This window comes from Saccopteryx leptura, chromosome 1 (assembly GCF_036850995.1).
Source record: "Saccopteryx leptura isolate mSacLep1 chromosome 1, mSacLep1_pri_phased_curated, whole genome shotgun sequence".
NCBI lineage: Eukaryota > Metazoa > Chordata > Mammalia > Chiroptera > Emballonuridae > Saccopteryx > Saccopteryx leptura.
Genome location: NC_089503.1, coordinates 219,463,112 through 219,484,789, shown reverse-complemented (window position 1 = coordinate 219,484,789; position 21,678 = coordinate 219,463,112). Strand labels below are relative to the sequence as shown.

The following is a 21,678-nucleotide window of genomic DNA, read 5'->3' as shown; positions in this document are numbered from 1 at the left end:
GGGGAGCCACTGGGGCCACATCTCCCAAACCGCAGCCCCACCAGGTGCAGAGCCAGTACAGACAGGGGAATGCAGCCGGTATCTCCTGCCTCAAACCAAAACACCGACCCACCAGACAGGGGAATGCAGCCGGTATCTCCTGCCTCAAACCAAAACACCGACCCACCAGACAGGGGAATGCAGCCGGTATCTCCTGCCTCAAACCAAAACACTGACCCACCAGACAGGGGAATGCAGCCGGTATCTCCTGCCTCAAACCAAAACAGCGACCCACCACCGCCACAGAGGCGGCTGCGGACGAATGCGCATGGGAGCTTCTGTTTTGACTCCACGAGCAGTTTTAACACTTGGAAAATTATCACAGACCTTGGCAAATAGTTTTTTAAAAATATATACTTTTCCGCACTGTTTCTGCCATTCCTGGTGCTGCCGATGCTCAGGATCATGACATTTATCAGCTAATACAATGGTACCTTGAGATACGAACAGACCAACATACAATTTTTTTAAGATACAAGCTGCGACTTGGTCTGTATTTTTGTCCGAGATCCAAGCGAAGTTCCGAGATACAAGTCGTGATTCGGGAAGCTGCCGCTAGTTGGCGCGTTGGCGCATGGGTCCAGTATCAGCAGCTTGATATACAAGTTGACTGACTTATGAGCTCGGTTACAGAACAAATTAAATTCGTATCTCAAGGTACCACTGTATTACTGCGTGCTTTAGAGCTTCATGCAAGCATTAGAGACCATCAAAGTCTGGGCATCAGCAACACTGTGCACAGGGACTGCTGATCGCCAACAAGCACAGTGACAAAGATTGTGTTGCCACATGTCACAGTGTGGAAGAACACGGAGGAGAGAAAGACAAGGGTAGGTGGGGCTGGGCTGTTACTTTAGTAACCCTGAGCAACGTGGTAACCACACTACAATCTTCAGACGGGAGGAGGAGAGAGAAGGGACTTGGTTTGGGGAGATATAGTTTGGTACATCATAAATTGCTTAAAAAAGAAAATCTGCAATTCATTTAAAAAGCAGTTCACTTAAAAAATTAAGAGAAAAGAAGCTTCAACTAATTTGGATCACCAGAAACGTATTACACTTTGTTTTGAGTTCACTGAAGACAGGGGGTAAAAAATCAAGAGAATTAATCTGGCATTAATAAAATTACTGGAAGATGTTTTCTCTTTTTACCATAAAAGTGGCCCACTAAACAAAATCAATGAGAATTTTGTATTTCCCCCAGTGGAACTATGCCACAGCATACCTACAACCAAGCACATAGCCCGTGACGTGTAAACGGGCCTTAAGCAGACGTCACCAACACTGGTATGTGCTGAACAAACCATGCTACTTCACCGCCAGATGCTTCATTCAGAAGCCTCGGCAGCGAGAAACGGTAGCGTCGGCTACAAACCTCGTGCTCATGCTGGCGAGTAACACGGTAATGGTCACAGTCCCCTCACCAGCAACGCAAAGCACGTCTCTCTAAGGGGCCTTAAAACACAGAAGAGGCACCATCCCCTCGTGCGCCGAACTTAACCTCAACGTTCTCATCCTTGGGATGGGGGGGGGGGAGGCTGAGCTCCTCAGTCACATGCCATGACCCAGCAGATCAGTGACCTCCCCACACAGAGAGCCTTTGAAGAACCCTTGCCCGCAAAACAATGCTGGCAGTGAGCCAAATACGTTCAGAAACTCTGGATTGGGACCCCAGTTTGAAAGCAACCTGATGGGCTTCCATCCAGAACGCCAGAAATTTCACCAGTAATGCTGAAGGCATCACAATGCCAGTCTAGCTCTCCAGGTAGACCCACAGGAAGGCTGCTGTCCTCACCCCCTCAACCCCCGCCCAGTCCTTCCCCGCCCCCTCTCGCCCGCTCCGCTACTGCCCCAGGTGCAGCATCTGTCTCCTCCACGGGGAACAGACAGGTGAATTAGGCCACATGTAGGTGGGCCGAGTCTCCTGTGACGTTCACGGCTTTAATGTGAGCCCTCAGTTTCCCTGGCACTATCCCAGACTGCACTTGGCCCCATCTGGCCTTCCTACAAACATGAAAGCTGCTGCCCATGCAGTGACCAGGGGAGACCATCAATGTCCATCATGACTAGGGGGCAGAAAGAAAGCCCAGTCTGATCCCCAGGCTGTGGAGAGCACCCTCGCTGTCTCACTTGAAGGACGGCATATCAGGTCAAGGCTAGAAGACTGTCATTATAACCCACTAATGACATGAAGTACAACTTCTCAGCCACGTGCAATAAGAATTATATCTTAAACCCTTTCAAATTCAAATGTTATTCTTAGTTGATTTGTACCACTTAAGGGGAAAAAAAACTGCTTAGCAAAAAGCAGTTGCTAGGGGAAACTGGGAAGCCGCTGAAAACCTGAAAGCTCAGCTACACGTTGTCAGAAAGCCACATTTGTGGATGGGGGCTGGGGAGGGTGTTCCTCCCTCTTCTTCTAGGAGGACAAACTCTGCAGCCATAAAACATTTCGTTTTTCAGAACAGCTAAGATCGCCACAGCCCCTCCCTGTCACTCACTCCTCTCTCAAGTGCCCCTGCCCCAGCTCAGTATGGCCCAGCCTCTCCTGTGTGTCCTGACTCCGCGATGCCACCAGTGTGTGCACCTCGCCTCTGCCCAGTCCCCTCCTCCTCCCTGCCAGCACTGCTCGAGTCGCTGGACTGGACTCCAACAATAGTTGTTCTATGTTAATGGAGGTCGAAATGATTTCAAATTTCTTTCCCTCAACAGCAGAGGGGTATAAAACAAACAATGGACCTCCACTCTAGAGGCAACTCCTCCCAACAGTGTAGTGTAGTCTTCCAGGAATGTTTCATGTCTATAATTAAATAATAATTGAATCATTTTTAAAACATGTATTAATCAGTTACTACATGCCAGGCAATAAGTATTCTAAGCACTTCTCTTGTAATGTATTTAAATACTCACAAGTCCAGGAAGTATGTTGGGTATTTATCCACACGTAAAGATGAGGGGAAATGCCAAGTGCAGTTGCAGTTTTAAGTCAGCCCATCTCTGCCCACTGCCTGTAACTCTTATCTAACACAATATCGTGCCTCCTAAGAGTGAGAACGTGTGTGTGTGCAAGAGAGCATGTGTGTGTGTGTGTGTGTGTGTGTGTGTGTGTGTGTGTGTACCTGTCTCCCAGTATTTTTTGTTTCATGACGACATTCTCTACACAGGGCTCTGCTTAACAATATACCCTGGAGACTGTGCTACATCTGCACTCACAGAGTCGTCCCATTCATCTCAGGGCCAAAAAACACCCAACTGCCATGGGAGTGGCTTTAGTACAAGTCTCCTCTTGGTATACAGCAGGTTGTTTCCAGCCCTTCTCCAATATAAACAATGCTGCAATGAACATCTCCGAATATACATCTCGGCACATAAGTGTGAGTACAGCTGTGAAACTGGTTCTAGAAACAGAATCACCGGGTCCAGGCCTGGTGCACTCTGATCTCTGGCAGTCTCTCACTTGACCTTCCTGCGCTGCCCTCGCCCAGGCCAGGGCTCTCCATGTTACTCCAGGGCTGGTCACAGGGCACACGGCTCCAGTCACGCCCCTGCCAACTCTACTGCTTCCAGTGCATCCTCAGTGCCAGCAGCACCGGGTCCCCGAGGTGGCTCACAGGCCCCTCTAAGCTGGCACCACCAAGCTCTCCGGCTTCCTCTCTCGCACACACTGCCTCTCCACCCCACTCATCCATGTGCTGTCGGTCTCATCTGTCTTCCGCCCGGACTACTGCTCTCAGGCACTTCTACCCGGTTCCGTTCACTGTTCGTGTCCCTCTTCCGTGAAGCCTGTCCCGCTCCCTGCCCTGGGCTCCCCTGGGACTTGGCATACAGTAACTGATAATGCGTTTCCCACTAAGAGAATACAATTCTTTGTTGGCCTCTCCTCTAAAAGTCTGCAAACTCCTTCATTTTTGTTTCTTCAGTACCCAGAACTGAATCTGCCAAATAAAGGTTGCTAATAAAATCTATTACATAAATGAAATGGAATTCTTCGATTCTGCTGAGAGGCAAATTCACTTCAGCGGAAACCAGAATTGCACGGGGAGAGATGGACGTGAAGCCTGACGCTGCAGGACGTGCTCAGAAGTCCACAGCGTTCACACACGTGGGGAGAGTCAAGACGTTTCCTGAGGTCGTGTCCAAGGTTCAAAGGAGAAAAGGGCAACTCAACGTGACGTTTTCTTGTCTCTCAGGTGTGTCATAAGCAAAATATTGATGTTATTTAATAAGGTGTATTAACGCTTTTTTTTTTACCCTAAGCTATACTTTATTTCCTCAATTTCCATATTTCCCCGGGGGTGAAGCTCCTTTATGAGAAAGCTGGCATTCTACGGAAGGATGGCCACCAGCCAGGGGTCCCCTGAGGTCCTGAGAATTGTGCGGACACAACTGGGTTTCCTGCCGGGTGAGAGCAAATGGGGCAGCTTCGGGCAAAATGGGACCTTAGCTGGGTCACGGCTGCCCCTCCCCTTCCACTGAGCTCCCTCAGGCACCCTTCCCTCCTCTTACCCTATCGACGGGGGAAACTGAGATGATTTCATCCTTCTTACTTATGACTGACTGACTGAATTTTAATTAAAACCCATTCACTCTGAAATGTTATCTCAACTAGAACCTCCAGCCTTTTAATTGTGGAGTGAACAGCTCTCTCCCTATTTAAATAAATGTTTAGGCATCAGTAAGTAGATGAATAAATACTGGAGGCAGGAGGAGGGCCCCTGGAGCCCACAGTAAGCCCACCTGGCTGGACCAGGGGGCAATGTGACTTCATCCGTCTCCGCTGACTCAGAGGCGAGGGCATGGTCTCCTTCCCCCGGTTGCCAGGGGAGGACAAGCCTCAGCCAAGGCTGTGGGGGTCTGCCTGTAATCATAATAACCCCTGTGGTATTACATTCAGTCCTCGCAGGGGAGGCGGGAAGGGCAGGGACACCAAGGTCACCTGGCTGACAGTGCCAGGGCCAGGGTTCCCCAACAGGCCTGACTCCAAGGCCCATGTCTGTCCCTCAGTGTCTGCCCCTCTGTGAGGCCAGCTCCTTTAGAGCCCTCTCCGGGCTCCCTGAACAGCATTCAGGGGTTCCATTCCAGCCATCCCTGAGTCTGATAAACCCTCCTCTGTGCCGGTCCCTCTGCGTCAGGATTTGCAGATCCAGATTTTACTGGATAGTATTTCATGACCTTCTGTATCTGAGTCCCCCACCTCCACCCGCTTCTCTGATACCCGACCTACCACTCCGCCTCTTCCACGATGTCTGCCTGTTGTGAACGGCTGTGTCACTGGAACACCCGTTCTTCAGTACAGCTCTGAGTTTATGTGGGTCAACTGCCCTTAGTTTTGGATGAAGATTCCGAGATTATCTGAAACAAGCTCCCAGACACAGGCCCAGCCAGCCCAGTGACTCCGATGTGTACAAAGCAAGTCTCCTGAGTGCCGACCACATGCTCTGATCCCTGTTCGGGTGCTGGGGATAGAGCAGAGAACAAGCCAGCGCCTACATTCTAGTGGGGGGGGGGGGGGGTGCTTTAAAAAATACCCATAACATAAATGCTAAGAAGAAAAATAAATTAGACTAAAGGATATGAGGTTATTAAATCGTGTGGTTTCCTCAGTCATATTACATTTTGCAGGCATATCCAGGGAATTTACACCACAGTAAAATTTAACCTCTAACTTGCTGGTGGGGAAAAATAAAAAAGTACAATCATTGCAAAAATAAACTGAAACCACCCCTCTCTGTTCTTTACAGAGATACTTTCACCCCTCTGTTAGGGGAATGGCGAACGCGCTTACCTCCACCTACCTTGCTCTCCTGTTGTAATACGGACAGGTACTGTCAAAAGCAGAAATCACAAAGCAAGCTAACTGAGATGGTCACCTGTGAACGGGGTGCTCTGAGTCCTCACGGGACGGCGACCGGCAAAGTCAGCGTCGTCTCTCACCCCAAACGGGGACGATGTGGTCTCCAGGGCCGGAGCTTCCGCAATGAAAGAGTCGAAGTCGTCGTCCTCCTCTTCCAGGTCCTTCTGCGCCTGCGGCTCCTCCCCCTCCTCCTCTTCTCCTCCGCTCTCTCCCTGCCCCTCTGGCTCGTCCGTGCAGAGCCCGGGATCAGGTGAGGGAAAGTTCTGTCCTATCACCGGGTCGGGGCCGGAGTCCAGCTCTTGAATGATCTGGTCGTACTGGGCCATGAAATCTTCCCCCTCGGGGTCGACACCCGCCGGGTGGGAAGTGTGCTCGGCCTCGCCGACAGGGGGCGCTGCCTCCGCGTGTGCCTCGGGGGCTGCTTCAGGCTCCCGCTCGGGTTGTGGCTCCTGGGACACAGTTCGAGATAGGTCCGCATGGCCCCTGTCCTGTTCCCCCTCAGCCTCGGCCTCGGCCTCGGTCTCAGGCAGGGGGCTGGGCAGCGGGCCGTTGTTCATGGGCGGACTCGGGCCCTCGGTCTGGCCGGGGGCCAGGGGCCCGGGGGGTCCCTCCTGTGAGCGCCCAGGGTCCTCAGCGTCCTTCTCCGCGCACAGCCTGTACACCATCACGTCGTCCTGAAAGTCGGACTCCTCGATGTAGGACCCTTTGAAGAGGAGGATGGCATTCTTCTTCATCTCCTGGATGTGTTTGGGGGGCTCCATCGGCGCCGGGGGACCAGACGTACCCAGGTCCTCGTACGGCCCCGGGGAGCCCACCTCTGCCCCCGAGGAGATGCCGGTGTCGTAGCTGTCATCCCACTCCAGCTCCGTCTGGCTCTTGTCCTTCCTCGGGGCCGGCGGCAGCGGAGGCCCCGTGGCCCTGGGGAGCAGCGGTGGGAGCGTGAGGACGGGGAAGGGGGCGCCGGCGCTCTCCTCTGCCAGACTCTGCAGAAACTTCTCGGGGTCGGGGGAGTCGCCGTCGTAGAGCGCGGACCAGACCCGGCAGTCCCGCATGCAGCGCAGGATGTTGGCGTGGGCTTCCCAGAGGTACTGCAGGTAGCTGATGTCCAGGGCCTTGCCGTACTCCACGATGCAGGTCGCCGGGGAGAAGGCCTCGGGCCATGGCTGCTCCGCGCACCCTGCGGGGGGGGGGGGGGGGGCAGAGACAGGTCAGAAGGCGAGACAGTGTGAGCCCCAACTGGCCCTGCAGAGAGGTGCGGGACAGGGGCACAGGACAGAGGCACAGGACAGAGGCACGGGACAGAGGCGCGGGACAGGGGCACAGGACAGAGGCGCGGGACAGGGGCGCGGGACAGGGGCGCGGGACAGAGGCACGGGACAGAGGCGCGGGACAGGGGCACAGGACAGAGGTGCGGGACAGGGGCACAGGACAGAGGTGCGGGACAGGGGCACAGGACAGAGGTGCGGGACAGGGGCACAGGACAGGGGCACGGGACAGAGGCGCGGGACAGGGGCACAGGACAGAGGTGCGGGACAGGGGCACAGGACAGAGGCGCGGGACAGGGGCACAGGACAGGGGCACAGGACAGGGGCACAGGACAGAGGTGCGGGACAGAGGTGCGGGACAGGAGCACAGGACAGGGGTACAGGACAGAGGTGCGGGACAGGGGCACAGGACAGGGGCACAGGACAGAGGTGCAGGACAGAGGCAGTGCACAGGGATGTGACTCGTCAGCCACATTGGGTCTAATAATTTTTTATTAGATGATTTCTGAACAATGAAATGCTTAGATTTTTTTTAAAAAATTAAGGCTTTATTTATTCATTTTTTTAAAGAGGAGAGAGAAAGAGAGAGAAAAGGGGGAGGAGCAGGAAGGATCAACTCCCATATGTGCCTTGCTCAGGCAAGGCCAGGATTTCGAACCGGTGATCTCAGCATTCCAGGTCAACATTTTATCCACTGGTCAGATAAAACACTCAGATTTTTAAGAAGGCAAGATAAGAACAGAACAGGGAGTCTACCCTCAGAGGAGTTACAGAACTGACATGGCCCACTGGCTGTCTCCAACAGAAAACTGTTACTTGGTAGCAGTCCTCAGAGAATACAACCTGCTGGGAGGATGAAACCAGGCAATATATCAACTATAGGACCTGCTGCAGTGTAGGTAATGATTTAAAAGATTTTTTTTACTTTGATTCTCAACTGGCAGGCCTGTAATCCATGAATTAGGGGAAAGGATTTTTCTCTAGAAAACCCTGGGTTTTTAGAAGAGCCTGTTGACTCATTCTGCCTTCCTGGGAGCTGTTGGGATATTGATATACACCAAACAGTCTCTTAGGATAAAGTCCTATTCATTACCAAAATAGTCCTTTTAACCTAAAAGGATGGATGCTTCAAGTGTTATCATACTCTGCCTTTGATGTTCAAGTTCACAACTGCATAACTAGGGGGGGAAAAGGACTTCAGAAAGATTTTTTAAAAGGACTGAAACAAGAAAAAAATACACACTCTCCAGTTTTCAACCAGCATGTGGCCGGTGCTCTGTCAGTGCTAGCTAATTTAGAACTCACGACCACCCAGATGGCAGCTGTGTTCCCCATTTATCGATGAAGGTGCTGAACTGGTCAGCAGCAGGGCCACAGCTTAAGCACGGGCTGTCTCCGGTCAGCCCCTGTGCGAACTTCACTCACTGCCACACCTTTGCAAGCCTCTTGTCTCTCCACTTTCTCCCTCTCCATCAGACTAGCCTGGAATTGAACCTTTAACAATATACATTTCCAGGGCATTAGGGTAGACATAATCCATTTTTTCATAGCTCTAGCGCTAAAAGATTAGTGTTCATCCCTTAGCCACTTTAAAGAAGAAGACATAAAAAAGATACTAGCAATATTTATTTGGTGCTTACTACATGCCAGGTCATCTTCCAAGAGCTTCCCATGTCCAGGGTCACCCCTGATCCTTGGAACAACACTTTTAGGTAGGTACTACTTTACATATGAGGGGGAATATTTAAAAGGTTAAGTAATTTTCCCAAAATGGTAGCGTGAGCCCAAGGCTCAGAATCCTAGCTCTCCACCTCTGCACAATAATTATATAATCTATCACCCCATCCTACCTGCCTACACGTCTGTCTATATAACCATCCATCCATTAGTTCATTTGTCTGCTATAAAGCAGCCGCGAGGCAGCAGAGTGGACAGAAGAGGGAGTCTGGGGTCAGAGGACCTAGACGCCCTGGAACAAGCCAGTCCCTCTCTCTCTGCGTTTGCGTCTTCGTCTCTAACCTGAGCACACGACCTTGTACAGAGAATTCAATGGAGAACATAGGGAAAGGAAGTTGCAGGCACTCCACAATTGTCGGTTTAGCTTGAATTTTGAATTCTGTGGCAAGGTCAGCTGCAGAATTGTTCTTGAGATAACTTTTTTTAGTAAAAGAAAAAAAGCATCAATTTTCAAATATGTTTTTAAAAAATAAGTATTGGATAGAAATATATAAGAAACTTATGCTAGTCATAACCAACAGGAAAATATATTTAAAATCCGGCTTATTATACTGCCATAAAACTTAGTCACTTTCATGCATAGGTTGTATCTTTATTTAAAGACCAAGAGTCAGTAAGACAACCTTAATTTCTAAAAAATCATGTTGATATCAAATATACTAATATTTTCTTAATCAAGCAGCCTGTGCAGTCTGACAGAAGGATACCTAGGTGAACAGAATGGCATTCTGGAAATTAAAATAAGGGCTAATTCTACCTTAGCGGTAGCCATCTCCATATCCCTCTTTCCTGTTTTGTTTTAGAAGACATACTGGCACATGTTTTCAGGGTTGGATTCTGAGATCGCCACCAGAAATCCTAGTTAAAATACAGGTCTGGGAGCACAGAGTCGGTGACAGCAGGGCACAAAAAGGGCACAAAACCAAACACTGATTACAGAGTGTCCATAACTTCTTACGAAGCAGAAAAGGACCCCCAACTGGACGTTCATAAAAGAAATGGAAGTCACTGTCTTATTCCATCTTCTCAAAGAGACACCTATCCCAAGGAGAGACAGAATTGGGCATCCTTTTGTTTAAAGAGTCTCCTAAGCAAGCGCCTACCTGAACCATCGTGCGTCCACTTGGACCAGAGAATATAATCCCGCTCTTGGTTCCCAAGCGTCAGGGTGATCCCGCTGGAGCAGCACACGGGGGTCAGGGCGAGCAGCTTGGCGGCGGAAACAGAGTAACAGTCTCTCTCCTTCACAGCCCACCTCTGACTCAGCATCATGTGATTGCAAGGGATCAGATACCTGGAATGGCATTAGGGCCGGCATTCAGTCTTTGCAATGTCTGTCCTTGGTCAGCCACCTCCAAAGCCATAATCGGGACTCATCAGGGCCAGGGGTGACCCATCCTCTCCCCACTCTCAAGCCATCCATCCCGCCAGCCCCCAGGTTTCACTCTCTTACTTAAAATTTGCTGAGAGCATCTTTCTTCTGACAGAAAACCCTTGTACAGAACATTTGAGGGCCTTTGCTATTTAAGCTGCACAGACTTCCTCATCTCTTCATGGATCTGCTATCCTTCTTTGCCTCTGTGCATCTACAACCACTGTAACCTTCACCTGAAATGTGCTTTCCCCTTTCCTTGACAGCCTACAAAGTCCAGCTTCAGTGTCACCTTTTCCAGGAAGGCCTCCAGGCTTTCTATTCCAAGATAGAGCTACTCTCTCCCATCCTCTATGCTCATCGGCCTCTACTAAAGCATTATTACTTAGTATCAGTGATACTGGTGTTTGCCTCCTCAATACAACCTGGTCTCAGGGCAAGGATCTCCTTCAATAATTTTGAAATATAATCCCAGAAACTCAGACTGATCATGGGCACCAGAGGACAGCAGAGCCACTGCATAGTGCAAACCTCCTTTCATACTGCCCTGGGCGACCATGAGGAAATATGGTGGCCCAAGATTCACTGAGGGGCACTGGGCCCCATTTCACACCAAACCCTTTTGGATGATGATCAAAAGTACCTTGGTATCATTATGGCCGTGGAGACAAGAAAATTTAGGCAATCATTTCTGATACACTTGGAACACATTGTGGGCTTCCTGGGTAGAAGCGAGCATGTTTAAATGGCTTACTCACTTAACAGGGAGAAAGACTATGCTGTCTAACAACAACGGAATGATGGGGACGAGGTCTCAGAGCTGGAGCCGAGTGCACATATGTGAGCAGGAGCCGGTTCCGGGGCAGCCAGCGCCTTTACGGGAACAAGCACATCTCAATAAACCAGATGCTTTTACTTCGGTGTTTAACTTTCGAGAAGGAGGCTATGCAGAGGAAAACAAGCTATGATTAAGGACTCGGTGAAAAAGATAGAGGAAAGTACAACTTTCACTGCACATCCTGAAGCCTGTGGGTGCTAAGCCGTTTCCCACATCTGTTGATCCAAATGAGGAAAACCCTGTGTTTATGCTTGATGAGCAACCCACTGTAAGAGCCTGTGCCAAAGAGGAAAAAAAATTCATTCTCTTCATGGTACTTTCCACCGAACATTTTAATAACGTTCAAGGTAGGAAATAACAAGCTTGCCACTTAACCTTTCCTTCCTCCAAAACGATCCAGCGCTCCATCTCGATGGCTTGCCCTGCACCCCGGGGCCTACACACCCACTGGACCCTGAACCTGAACTGTTCTCACTAAGACCCAGGCTCACCCCGCTATCTGACATGGAGGCATCTCCCTTCCTAAGTTCAGCTTCATGAAAGTCAAAGGTTGCAAGAATAAACAGGAAGGATGGGGGGGTACAGGAGAGGGGGCAGGTCTGTTCTCATTCTTGGCTCTTTTCACAAGGATCTCTCTGAGCAGAGACGTTCTGCTGACTCGGAGTGATGCAGGGGAGGGAGGCCTTCTCCCACCTGTCTGAACACAGCCCCGGCCCTGGCCCTGCGGGCACCAGGGAGACACGCTGCTCCAGCACCTAGGCACCAGGCGCTCCCAGGAGCGCCAGGGCCCGGCAGGGACAGAGGTGAGGCAGCCCCAACTGCAGGGCCTCAGCCTGGGAGGAGACCACAGCAGAGGCTGCTGTGACAACTAGTGGGGGACAGGCTTGCTCATGAATGAACTCCTCCCTTATGGAACCCCAGAAGTCATGGCTGGTGCTTTGCAGGGGCCAAGGTCACAGGTGAGGGACGGACAGGGAAACCTGTCCTGTGGTTGCTGATGGAGCACTCCTGTTCTCATAGGCTCAGAGGCCCCCGGAAATTCAGATGACACAGCATTTATTGTATCCTTACTCGTGTCACCAATTATTTAAGAAATAAGCCACTCGAATTCTTGTGTATACTACAGGAACTCAATGACTACTTACAGCTCAAACCAAGTATATTTCATGACTTAAGCTGATGTACACACATTTCTACTCTTTGTTTCAAGTATTATAAAAAAAAAAAAAAAAGCACACTGAATCAAACCTAATAAAGCTATTTATCAAATATCACCAGCGGGTAGCTTGAAATTATATTACAATAAAGAGGTATTGGGAATCTGCAACTTTGCAAATACATGCTTTCAGTAGAAACTAAAAATGAATTTTCTTCTGTGTAAATCAAATAAAGGGAGATTCCCCTATAGGTTGAAGGAGAGGTTCTACAACATTGGAAGTGGGGGAGTCAGTGCAGATGAAGAGCGCCAGTGTATTCAGTGCAGAACTCCTCCTGAGCCTTCATAGAGAAGGCTCCTCCTAGACGGGAGGGCGGGGCAACTGCACGCTGACCCTCTGCCTGTCCATCATTTACAGGGAAAGACAAAAAACAAAACGAATGTTCACTGCCACATTCTTTTCGATAGCCAAGTGATGGAAGTGACCTAGGTGTCCACTGATAGACGAATTAAGTAAGAAGACATTATATACTCAGCCACAAAAAGGAATGATCTCTGCCATTTGTAGCAACATGGATGAACCTGGAGGGTGTAATGCTAAGTGAAACAGGTCAGACAGAGAAAGACAAACGCCCTATGATCTCACTTATATGTTGAATTCTTTTAAAAATTGAAACAAACTCAGAGACACAGAACAAACTGACGGCTGACAGAGAGGAGAGCGGTGTGGGGAAAGCTGAGAAGGTGAAGGAAACAGGTATAGTCAAACATCACGTGGTCACTTTGGCCGGTGACAGACAGCTACTAGCGTGCTGATCACATCACAAGATGTAGGAATGTTGAATCACTAGGCTATACACCTGAAACTAATATACTGTATACCAGGTATACTTTAATCTAAAAAAGGAAGAAAACAGAATAAATGTTAGGAACTCCCCAAATGTCAAATATCAAAACAAAGTGGTTGTCAATAGCAGAAAAATCACTTAGGAATTCAGTATAAGTATTTGTTATCAAACTGTCTTTTCATTTTTCCTATACTTATTTTGTGTGGGGATTTAACTTAAATTCAGAAAGTGGTAAACATAATCACAAAGGGATAAGTACTTGACTTCAGGAGTCCAGATTACTCGAAGCCAACCCACATGTAGCAGGAAAGAATATAATGTTGTGCATCTTGTTCTCCCTCTTTCCATCACTTCCCCAACTCTCTGCAATCCTGGGTCTGTTTTCCGTTTTTCTAGGTATGCCTCTTTACAATAAATCCTGATCACTGCTGAAACAATTCAATGGCAGCCAGTCAATAACAAGCACACATAGAGCCCACGGCTCCATCAACAATCAAAACAGACAGAACAAAGCTGGGAAGTACAGTGACGTAAGCAAGGTGCTTCTTCTGAGATGATGCTAACCCAAGTAGTGCACCACCAGACCAAAATCTAAAAAGCAGCGTTAGTAATGAATTTGAAAAAGATCGTCTGGTTTTCAAAGGCAGTCTGGCCCGATCGATGGTCTTACCCGAGGCTGGCTGGCTTTTTTTTTGCATTCCCCCTGACACCTAACTCCCACACTAGATGGACCTGTCCCTGAAGGGTACACGCAGCTTCTCTGTGAGCAACACAGCCTCTATCTGAACACAACAGGCAATGCAGTTCATAAAGCTGACAATGGACCAGCACTTCTGAAAAAAACACCCTCACCGGAATAGTCATACATGGCCTTCCGAGTATTAAGCAATTAAATTTTGCCTAAACTGGGAAGCACCAGGAACGTCGAGGTGACCTGTCACTTCGCTGCTTGTCAGCATTTCCTGCCTGCCTTCGGCCTATCATCTGTCACATCGTGGAGATGGACAATTTCTCCTTGGTTTTCTGCTCACTAAAATAGCCTCTCTCTGGGGAGTATCTTATTTCAACCTTTCTGATATTTTGCCAAATGAAAGAAACATGTCAGTTGCAAACAGATGATCACTTTGAGATGTCAATATTTAAGAGTATTGGGTTGCAACAAAAACAATGATGTACAGTTATTATTTTTCATATCACAAACAACTCCATTAAAAGGACTCCCAGCATCTTCACTGCTCTGTTGCCTCCCCGATCTACAAATGCATCGTGTGCACTCAAAGGACAACAGTGGCAACGACAAAAGGATAGACTGCAAATCTCTTTCTTTATGTCCCTTACAATAAAGTGTAAATGAAAAACAGAATAAGGATTTTTCATCGTCCTTGCTTTTGGTACAGATTCTAAATCAGAAGAGACATTGTTTTCATTAGTTTAAAATGTATTTTCTAGAAAATTCCATCCCCACAAATTTGTGTAATACATTATAACATTTCAACACATTTTCACAGATATCACCACAGTTGATCCTCCCAAAAAACCTTATGAGGTAGCAAATACCAAAGCCAGACCAGGTGAAGTCCGATCAGCTGTCCACTCTCCCTCCGGGCTCTCACTGGATTCCAGCCTTCTCTGTTCAGAGCCTTCTTTGCATACTTTTTCTCTCTTTGTCTCTTTCTGCTGCAAATTTAGTAATTTCCTCCACCTATTTCCAGTTCACTAAATCTCTCTTAATCTGTGTCTCAAATATTATTTACCCCAAACACTCAGTTTTTTCATTTTAATAATTAGAGTTTTTATTTTAAGAGCTCCAGTCGGTTCTTCCTCAAAACCGCTTGTCATTTTTGTTTGATTAAAAAACATCTATTTTCTTAACAGAAAATAACAAATGTTGGTGAGGATATGGAGAAATTGGAAACTCTATGCACTGTTGGTGGGCATGTAATGGTGCAACTGTTATGGAAAACCATAAAAAATGTTAAGACAGAATTACCATATAGTCTAGCAATTCTCCTGCTGGGTATATACCCAAAGAACTGCTAGCTGGGTCTCGAAGAGATACTTGTACACCCATGTTCAGAGCAGCATTTTGCACAACAGCCGAAGTGTGGAAGCCATCCACAGTGTCCACTGACAGATGAATGAATAAAAAAAATGTGGAATAAACAATGCAATATTGTTCAGCCTTGAAAAGGAAAACAATTCAGACACATGATACAACATGGATGAACTATAAAGACACTATGCTAGGTGAAATAAGTCAGATACAAAAGGTAAAGCCTATGGAATTCCACTTATATGAGGTTCCCAGAATAGTCCAGTGCATAGAGACGGGAAGTAGAATGGTGGCCGTCAGGGGCTAGGGAGGGAGGAATGGGGAGTTACTGCTTAACCAGCACAGAGTGTCAGCTTTGCAAGGTGAAAACCATTCTGACATGGACGGTGGTGATGGTTGTGCAACAATGTTAAAGTACTTAATACCACTGAACTGTACGCTTAAAAATAGTTAAGAGGGCCTGACCAGGTGGTGGCACAGTGGATGGAGTGTTGACCTGGGACACTGAGGACCCAGTTCGAAATCCCAAGGTTGGCCCTGGCTGGTTGGCTCAGTGGTAGAGTGTCGGCCCAGCATGTGGAAGTCCCGGGTTCAATTCCTGGCCAGGGCACACAGGTGAAGCAACCATCTGCTTCTCCACCCTCCCCACTGTCCTTTCTCTCTGTCTCTCTCTCTTCCCCTCCTGCAACCAAGGCTCCATTAAAGCAAAAGTTGGCCCAGGCACTGAGGATGGCTCCATGGCCTCCCCCTCAGGTGCTAGAATGGCTCGGGTTGCAATAGAACAACAGCCCAGATGAGCAGAGCATCGCCCCCTAGTGGGCATGCCGGATGGATCCCAGTCAGGCACATGCGGAGTCTATCTCTCTGCCTCCCTGCTTCTCACTTCAGAAAAATACAAAAAGAAACCAGCTTGAATGTGGGATCATAAACATGACCCCATGGTCACTGGCTTGAAGCCCAAGGTCATTGGCTTGTGCAAGGGGTCACTGGCTCGGCTGGAGCCTCCCAGTCAAGGCACATATGAGAAAGCAGTCAATGAACAACTGAGGTGTTGCAGCTACAAGTTGATGCTTCTCATCTTTCTCCCTTTCTGTCTGTCTTTTTTGCTTAAAAAAAAAGTTTAGAGGGCAAATTTTCTGTGTATTGTACCACAATTAAAAATATTTTTAAATGTTGCTGGGGGAATCAGCAGTTCAGAGGACAGTGACTAAGAAGTAGTTTCCTGCATGTGAACCACATGACCGATTTCCTTTAAGTCCTCTTATTTGCTTTTCCCATGGATTCCCCAGGCAGTGTGGCAGAAATAAAATAGTCAATAAAAGGCAGCCGTCATCGTCGCCAAAGGAGCAGAGGAGAAAGCAAGCCTGGGACCAGGTGCCTGTGTCCGGCACTTTTCCATTATGCTACTCAGAACCTGTGATAATGTGTCCTTCATGCACCTTCCTAGTAATTCCTGGGAAATCATTTGTCCTGACTCAAATATGTAAATATTTCAACGATGAGCTGATTTCCTTGCCTTCATAAGGTACAGATTCATGTTTCAAAAGAAGCCTAAACCAATATGATCATTAAGGAGTGTTTAACAAACACCACTTGGTAGGCAGACAAAAGGTGACAGAGGTCGCCTTGGAAAGGTAAACAGCCAGCTGGCACCACGTGGGCTGACCTGCACTGGTGACCCAGTATTGGGGAGCTCTGAGCCTCCAGAGCAGGGCCCGGCTTGTGGGTACACGAGAAAAGACACCTGTTTTTCATGCCATCAAAGAAGCAGTATTCAAGAGTTGAACATTTAAATATAAACAGGTTTTATCCCTGTTGGAGGCAAAGTCTCATTTTATTTGGCAATAAAAAAAGGCTTTAACAAGTTGGAGCTGCTCTGATGGATTTCGCTCTGGCCTTGCTAATGCATCCTGTCATATCAGCGGGGATTTGATGGGGGCGAAAGTAATCCTTTTAGGGCAGATAACGATAACTAATGCTCTACCCAGACTACCCAAGGCATTTACTTATGATAGGGTTTGTCCTATGCTAATGCCTTAAGAGTGGTTACTGATGACTTGATCTAAACCGCTCAAAAGTTTTTAAACTTTGGAAACTTAACAGGGGGCGCTCTCCCACAGAAGGGTGACTCTGTGCAGGCTCCCCCATCATGCCGCCGCCACCCTGTCCGGCCTGTTCTCTGTCACCCCCTTTTGCAGGGCACGAGAGCTGCACGGCACCATCCCTCAAGCCCGTGGTTCCCAGAGTGAGCCAGCGTCAGAATGCCCTGCGAGTCTGTGAAAACGCGTCCACCCTCAGGTTGCGAACTCACTGAGTCTGGGAGAAGGCCAAGACAGTCCATTTCTAACCAGCTCCTGGGCCACACCACTGCTGCTGTCCCCATGATGACACCTGGCCATCTCCCTTCCTTTTCCAGGGCTACTACTTTGGAAATGCTGTTGTTACATCCACTGGGAATGCCATCTTCCTGGTAATTCTACTTACATCGTGTCAAAACACCCATTGGGACCAGGGACAGCCCAAGTCTCCTCCCTCTCCCCTTGCTCTGGCTTCTTCCACACTTATTCCCAAAGAGGGATCAAAGGAAGAGTAGGGAAGCCTGGTAGGGAGGGAGAAGGGGAAAGCCATGCCCAGAAACCCTGGTAGCCTTTTCCTTTCAGCCTCTGCACCCTCAAAATGGAGCCTGGAGCACAACCCCCGCCCCCCAGACAACGTTCCCTTTCTTTCTTTACAAAAGCGGCCACTGCCCTCAGGGACCCAGAGGGAGAGGCAGACCTGGGTGAAGACAGGATTTGGGGGTCCTGAGTCCTCTTGCCAAATGACCAAATGAATGTCATCTTAATAGTCATCTACTCTGACGCCCAACACTCATCATCAAATACCGGCCACTTGATGGAAACCTTCCCACCTGTGTTTCTGAAGGGCACACCTTTTCTACCATGTGTCCAAGTCCTTGTCAACTCGTCTACTCCGTACCTTCCTTCCTTCTGAACTGTACACAGAAAGGACTCACTAAATATTTACCGAGTTTAATCGACACATACCCACAGGTCAAAGAGCGCACACTGTACGTGTACCATTACCAAAGCAAGACTCATAGGAATTATGTATCAACGATATTTCATATTTAGAAAAGTTGTTTCTTCCCCTCCCACCCCAAATAACACAGGTCCCCTAAAAATGTACTTTAGGACAAAGACATTCAGGCACAGGCCAGGAGAGCTTTCACAGAATAATTCTGAAAAGGTCCACACAGTCTATCCGTTCTTTCCAGGAGCATATCTATAACGTAATGCATTTGGCCCCCTGGAAACTTTTCACAGTAAAACTAAAATTAGCCTTGGGTAATAAGGCAGAAATTAAATTGCTTTTCTTGATGATTTTCTTCTGAGAAGCACTGCCCCTATTTAGCTTATATGACCACAGAACTATACAAGAGAGGGAGTTTTGTCTTGAGAGGGAATAAAAAGAGAGCAACACACCTCAGCACCAGTTGTAGCATCACGTCTTCACAGTGTAAACCGATGAGCGTTCTGAACAGCGCCAGGGACACGACGCAGAGCTGTGGGGCAGGGAACACACTCTAGTTTAGATGCTGGAGGGACAGCGCCACTCTCCACAGGTGGCAAGGAAATCAAATTACAAAACAGAATGGCCTCTTTTCTTTAGCAGTTTTGATTAAAAACAAACAAAACACCATGCTCCTGCCAGAGAGAATGTACATTCACGTCATCAGGTCTCCTGTAGGATCCGTCTAGAAAGAAAAAAGCCTGGAAGTATGCCATTATGCAGAATTACCCTCCTTCAAAATGCCTGGCTTGGACTTCCCAACTTTTTTAAGATCCAGGTGAAGACACTCCTACAACTCGCCAATATATCTATACACACGCATGGACACGTGTGCACATGAGATCTCCTGCATGTCAAATATGACATTAGTTATCTACAAGACAGGGCTAACAGAAAACTGTGTGAACCCTGGCCAAGGATCGCTCTAGACCAGTGGTAGTCAACCTGGTTCCTACCACCCACTAATGGGCATCCCAGCTTTCATGGTGGGCGGTAGAGGAGCAACCAAAGTATAAAATGAAAGGATAGATTTAACTATAGTAAGTTGTTTTATAAAGATTTATTCTGCCAAACTTAGCAAAAATCCGACATAAAGTACTTGGTAAGTAATTATTACTATATGCTTTAACTTGCTGTAAGTCTGCTTTATAAATTTTATAAAGTAAAGTTACTTCCCTACTTTATAAATCACCATTACTGTGGAACCAGTGGGCGGTTAGAAAATTTCACTACTAACAGAGATACAAAAGTGGGCGGTAGGTATAAAAAGGTTGACTATCCCTGCTCTAGACCTTCCAGCCCCGAGTCTCAGCCCTGCGTGGCTTGTCTCATGGCTTTGGGGAAAAAATTCTCATTGGTTCCAGTTTTAGTGGTGCTGGACAGTGTAATAATATACTCTTCTAAGAAGTTCATTGGCCCTGGCTGGTTGGCTCAGTGGTAGAGTGTCGGCTCGGCATGTGGAAGTCCCAGATTCGATTCCCAGCCAGGGCACACAGGAGAAGCACCCATCTGCTTCTCCACCCCTCCTCCTCTCCTTCCTCTCTATCTCTCTCTTCCCCTCCCACAGCCAAGGCTCCATTGGAGCAAAGTTAGCCCAGGCGCTGAGGATGGCTAGAATGCCTCCGGCTGTGACAGAGCAACGCCCCAGAGGGGCAGAGCATCACCCCATAGTGGGCATGCCAGGTGGATCCCAGTCAGGTGCATGCGGGAGTCTGTCTCTCTGCCTCCCTGCTTCTCACTTCTGGAAAAAAAAAAACCACACACACACACATTAAAAAAACAGGACTTCTCTCTCACTCTGATTTCCAAAAAAGGAAAGATAAACAACCAAACAGGAAAGAAACTCAAAGATGCATTATGAAATCATCACACCCTTTTAGGAGTGCGCTTTTAGCATTCTATAGGACCACTTAAGTAATTTAGGCTCTCCGTTTTTGTACAGGCTGCGTGTTTTCGAGAGCTGCAGGGGCAGGTTTATCTGGATCTCAAAAACTTGGAAACCGGAGAACACAGGTATTTTGTAGGAGGGTAACTCTGCATAACAGCCTAATTCCAAGCTTAGGCTTTCTAATCAAATCCTATAGGAGAACTGATAGCCTGAATACACATTCTCTGTATACACCTACACACCTCAATGATAAAAAAGACAAATACACCCTAGACATTGATTTGAAAGGGTTACTATGGTAATCCTATATATAATACAGCATTGTCAACTCTAATCACCATGCTGTGTTTAGATCTCCAGAACACAGTCATCTTATAACTGGAAGTCTATACTCTTCGACCAGCACTATGTAATTTTATAAAATATAGTAGCTATTTAAGCTTTAATCTTCAGAGTAAGTGTACTGGCTCATAAGCTTAATTTGTTATTTCTAAAGGTTATTTTATGTGCATGATCAATTATTTGGTTCAGGTCAGGTTGAGGAATTTAACTTCCAATCTGTTGGTATCTTTGAATCTGAAGTGTTATCTCTTGTAGATAGCATATAGCTGGGCCTTCTTTTCTTATCCAGTCTGATCATCTCTGCCTTTTGATTAAGTTTTTTAACCTAGTCACATTTAATATGATTATAATTGGATTTCTGTGTGTTTTACTTTTTTTTCTACATGTCTCAGAATGTTTTGTTCTCCTGTTCCTCTTCTACTGTCATCTTTTGCATTAAGTGAATATTTTCCCTTGTATAACATTTTTATTCCTTTAGTGATTTTTTTCAGTATACTTTTACAGTTATTTTATTTGTGGTTGCTCTAGGCCTTATTGTATACATTTTTTGAACTTTTTAAAAATTTTATTTATTCATTTTAGAGAGGAAAGAGAGAAAGAGAGAGAGAGAGAGAGAGAGAGAAGGGGGGAGGAGCAGGAACTCCCATATGTGCCTTGACTGAGCAAACCCAGGGTTTTGAACCAGAGACCTCAGTGTTCCAGGTCGAAGCTTTATCTACTGTGCCATCACAGGTCAGGCCATATACATTTAACTTATCAGACTTTACATTAGATTTATATTAAATTCGTTCCAGTGAAATAGGGAAATATTATTCCTATATAGCTCTATGCTTTCTAACCCCCTTTTGTGCTATTGTTGTTACATATGTTATATCTACATGTTACAAATTCAATAATACTTTGTTAAATTATTATTCTTTTACTCTTAAAACAATAATTGATATTAAAGATAGCCCTTAATAGGGCATGGGGAGGTTGTAAAGGGCAATGCTAATAGTATAAGAAGATTTTCAAAGTTGATCAAAACTTCAGACTAAAGAATCACTTCCTAAATTTACAACTGCTCAGGCTTCCATCTCAAAGTACTTGAGCACAGAAATGTGACCGCTAAGACCCAGACTTGAGACACTCCGGCTCCTTGGCCTTGCCTGCACTTACACCACATGTCTCCCTGCCTCTGCCTCCTCAGAAGCCCATTCTGCTGGTTCCACAGAAGAA

The 21,678-nt window shown here is 47.3% G+C and overlaps 1 protein-coding gene across 3 annotated transcripts in view; it reads right to left on the bottom strand.

Annotated features, from left to right (window-relative positions):
- The window catches only part of FHIP1A (FHF complex subunit HOOK interacting protein 1A), a 254,514-nt gene that overhangs the window by 12,840 nt on the left and 219,996 nt on the right, over positions 1–21,678 (bottom strand). For all 3 annotated transcript variants that reach the window (XM_066386484.1, XM_066386504.1, XM_066386494.1), the window contains exons 8-10: positions 18,644–18,723; positions 9,998–10,188; positions 5,909–7,069 (exon numbers count right to left, since the gene is read on the bottom strand). In XM_066386484.1, the coding sequence (XP_066242581.1) occupies positions 5,909–7,069; positions 9,998–10,188; positions 18,644–18,723 (1,432 nt within the window). The remainder of the gene's footprint in view (positions 1–5,908; positions 7,070–9,997; positions 10,189–18,643; positions 18,724–21,678) is intronic.